The sequence below is a fragment of the Bos indicus x Bos taurus genome, chromosome 18 (genome assembly GCF_003369695.1).
Source record: "Bos indicus x Bos taurus breed Angus x Brahman F1 hybrid chromosome 18, Bos_hybrid_MaternalHap_v2.0, whole genome shotgun sequence".
Taxonomy (NCBI): Eukaryota; Metazoa; Chordata; class Mammalia; order Artiodactyla; family Bovidae; genus Bos; species Bos indicus x Bos taurus.
The window spans coordinates 14925988-14929965 of NC_040093.1; the positions used below are offsets into that span (position 1 = coordinate 14925988).

General features: G+C 59.4%; 1 protein-coding gene across 1 annotated transcript; it reads right to left on the reverse strand.

Moving 5' to 3' along the window:
• Positions 1-667: 667 nt before the first annotated feature.
• Positions 668-2907, reverse strand: CNFN (cornifelin). Its single transcript, XM_027514512.1, has 4 exons — positions 2169-2907; positions 1606-1716; positions 1013-1149; positions 668-915 (listed from the first exon to the last, which is right to left on the reverse strand). The coding sequence occupies exons 1-4, from the start codon at positions 2203-2205 to the stop codon at positions 826-828; spliced, it is 375 nt and encodes a 124-aa protein (XP_027370313.1). The 5' UTR covers positions 2206-2907; the 3' UTR covers positions 668-825.
• Positions 2908-3978: the final 1071 nt, after the last annotated feature.

Here is a 3978-nt window from a genome sequence, read left to right on the forward strand (position 1 = left end):
AGAGTGGGAAGAAGGGAGACTCTGGATATGTTCTGAAAGTAGAACCACCAGAATTTGTGGGGGCAAGAGGCTCAGAAACGTTTATTAATTTATTAAGATAACATAGCTAGAAAGTGGCAAGAGTCAAGGTTGAGCCCCAGGTCTGTCCAGTGTTGAAACCTGAACAGTTTTTAATCTGCTAGTTGCTTTTGCAATAAAGAGGGTGAATTGAATCAGATGATCCTTGAATGTTCCTTTCTACAGCACTAGGGTTGTAAAGCTGACAGTTCTGTGCTTTGAAGACAGAGCCCTCAGATCTGTTAGCAATGTAAGTAGACCAAGAGTCCATAGGCAATGACTGACCAAGGGGACTCTTCTAAATTTGTTCTTTGGAAGGGTTAGTGCCTGCATGGTTCCCAGACAGCCTTTCTGGGTTTGCTTCTTTTCAGGCTGCAGTCAAGAGCTTTAGGTTGGCAGCTAAGGAGTTAGTGGTTTTACTTTGTTAGCGAGGACTCCCTGACTTAGTGAGGAAGAGACTTGCCAACGACGTACACAGCAGATGCAGGTCAAGCATCTGCCTCCGGAACTCCCTCCACACCAAGGCATCTCCCCTGTGTCCCCGCCTCCCTCATCAAACCTCCTTCTCCACCCAGATTCCTTCCCTGGGAGAAAAAGGATGTAGGCGGAGTTGGTTTTCAGGTTTTTATTGTGGATGCATTTTTGGTGAGGGATGGGGTGGAGGGGTAGGCCCTCCCAGGAGAGGGCAAAGGAGGGCAGGCGTCTCGGGGGCGGAAAGGAGAAGGGTCGGGGGCGGGGGGCGGGAAGGAGAAGGTGGGGGAAACTTCTTTACTCTCGGATCTTCAGTTCCCGCGCCATCTGACAGAGCGCGCAGGGCAAACAAAAGGTGAGGGCTGCCCAGTCCTTCCCGATGGAACCCTAGAGAGTGGGAGAGAGAGGTTAGCAGCCCTAACCTGGCACCAGAGGAGGCCAGTCCCCCAGCCCTCGGCTCCCACGGGCCCCGGCGCGCACGCACCTGGATGCGGTAGCGCTCGCGCATGCCGGTGCGCAGGGAGTGCAGGCCTCCGGGCAGGTAGGGCGTGCAGCAGCACTCGCCGAAGTCGTCGGAGATGCGGCAGGCGAGGCACAGGGGGGCGAAGGTGCCGCACAGACCTGGAGCGTACGCAGGGCGCTAAGGGCGGGGCCCACCGGGCGCCTCCGGCCGGCTCCGCCTCGGGGAGGGGCGAGGCGGGGTCCGCGGGGCGCGGGGTGAGGGTCCCAGAGGCAACTGAGTGTTGGAAGAAGTGAAAGTCCCAGAGGAAATTAGGGGTCCGAAGAGTAAGGGTTTCTAGAGCGGGAAAGAGGGTTTAAAGAAGGAGTTGGAGCCACAAGGAAAACAGTCGAGGGTGCAAGGGGCACGAGGAGGGTCCCCGTGAGAGTTGGAAGGTGTGATGAAGCCAGGATCCTAGGGAGTGTCGGGCGTCGGAGAAAGGCGGGAGGGTTAGAGACCGGGTATTCAGGGCCCACGGGAGGGACCGGGGAGTGGGGTGAGAAGGGTGAAGCTGAGGGTGACCCTCCTTCCCCTCCCGCTCCTTCCCGGGTCTGGAGAGGGAGCGACAGGGCACTCACAGACGGGCATGTCGTTGCAGCAGTCCGTGAGGCCGGTGTGCCAGTCACTGAGCTGGGTCTGGTAGCAGGTGCTGGCGCTTTGGGGCTGACTGGTCACTGGGTAGGACATGGCTGCAGAGGGAGGGGGCGGGGGTCAGCGGGCAGCCTCGCAGCACCTCCCCGGCCCTGGCACCTCTGCCGCCCCTCCCTCTGCCGGGCAGTCCGGGCAAGGCCTCCAGGCCGCCCATCGAGGGGACACCACTGCGTCTTCCCAGTCCCTGCCGCCACTTCTGGGCATCGCCACCCCCATTCTGTCCCCGGAGTTGCTGCCTCCTGCATGTCTGGTTCAGCTAGGGGTGAGGGGGGCATCCTGCAGGTGTAGGGGAGGTTGGCGCCACATGTGGGCGGGGCCGAGACGTGCCACCGCCTCCTCCAGGTCTGGGCTTGGGGTGCTGGGTTCCCGCGCTTCAGGGCTTCTGGGGTGCAAGCAGGCGCCGTCTGTCTTCGAAGCCAGAGTGCCCAGGGGAAGGAAGTGGCCATGGTGCAGGGACTGGAAGGTTTGAGGGTCCATCCAGCGATCCCACCTTTGCCTTTCACGTTGTCGTGCATCTCAAACTGCATCTTGCTGGCCCTGAGGAGGTGGCGTTGGGGACGGCAGAGGTGGCGGCGGTGACAGCGTCAGGGTCTGCCCAGGGGGTGCTGGATACTGAGGGAGGTCAGGGCAAGGGGCGGGGCACTGGGGGCTGAGTTCTCAGGGGTAAGGATGCTGGGGAGAAAGAGGCCAAGTCAGCTTGCCTGCTAGGAAAGAATGGGACAGGGATGTATGGGGTTGGGGGCGAGAAACTCGCCCATCTCTGTACAGCTGCCCGACAGACCCCAGAGGACCCTCTTATACCAGAGGCAGTGCTGGAGAGAACGACCAAGAGACAGGCAGAGTCAGAGACAAGGGCAGAGAGAGATCAGAGCTGGGTGCCTATAGAGACGCCACCAGTAGCACTCACACTTGCCCAGTACCTTTTTTTTCTGCAAGCCCATTTCACAGACAGAACACTGAGGCTCAGTGAGCTGAAGAAAAACGCCTCACACCTGATGGCCCAGCCAAGAGGGTTAGCAGAGGGGGAACCAGGCCCCAGAACTTCCAAATTCAACCCAGTGTCAACAGGTTGAGAAGAGAGGCGGTCACAGGGGGCATGAGGAAGACAGGGATGTCCAAAGAGGTAAGCAGTCAGAGGAATGTAAGGAGACAGATGTGGAGTCATTTGCAGGAAGAACAGAGCAGAGGCACCAGCCTCTGAGCAGAGAGCTGTGGGCGGATGCTCCTACCTGCAGGACTGCTGCGCGATGATGGAGACAGAGGTATGCGTGACACCTGGGCACCGAGTGGCTTATAAATGGGCGGGCTGTGTGGTGCTGGGCGGGGCTCTGACGAAGATGCCCAGGGAGCCAAGCCGGTCTGGCTGACCCTCTTCTCCCCACTGGGACTTCCCCTCCCTCCCTCTCCATCCTTCATCCCATTTCTGCTCAGAGGACCTAGGAAATAGTGGGGGAGGGGGCCCAAGGGTGAGGAGCTGGGAGTAGAGGTCTAAAGCGAAGGCGGCAGAAAGACAGAGAGATGGAGACAGAGGGCAGAGGGGAGGTGCAAGGGGCACAGCTGTCCAGAGACCAAAGAGGGAGAGATAGAGAGATGGGGAGGGACTGGGAGAGGAGAGGACCAGAGGGGAGAGAGAGACAAGGAGATTCAGAGAGATGGAGAGAGACAAGAAGACAGAGAGAGAGAGATGCTGAGACAGCGGGGCACAGACATCTGGGGAGAAATAACAAGAAAAGGGGAGCCCGAGATTCAGGAAAAATAAAACAAGTCAGGTGAGTCGGGGTGCCAGCCACTGGCCGACCCACGACCCACAGCTTCGGGGGAAGGGAAAGGGCTAGAAGAGAAAGGCCGGTGGTGCTCCCACCACCCTTAGTGAGGCCCCAACTTCCCTGGGAGTGGGGGCTTTGGGTCCTCCCATTCAGGCCTACCAGGCACATGGAGGGGGGCCAGTGTGTTTGGGGGGGGGGTGACCCATGCTGGAACCAAAGTAAATAAACACACCTCACCCAACTCCAACTTGGGAAGGGCGGACGCTGGGAGCTGAGAAACCTGTGGTTCCTAAAGGAGGAAGATGTGGTCCAGGATGCTTGAGTCCAAACAGAGCACTGTGGGCCGGGACTCCCGGGTTTGAGGGCAGAGGGGGCTGGGACTCCAGACTCTCAGGGCTAAGCTAGACTGTGGCCCTGAGTCGGGTAGGGGTCCTAGGACACCCAGACTGCTGGCTTCCTGGGAAATGAAAGAGCTGGGGGCCTGGATGCCTGAGTCACCCAGAAGTCTCCCCTCAACAGGTCTGGCGGGGTTGG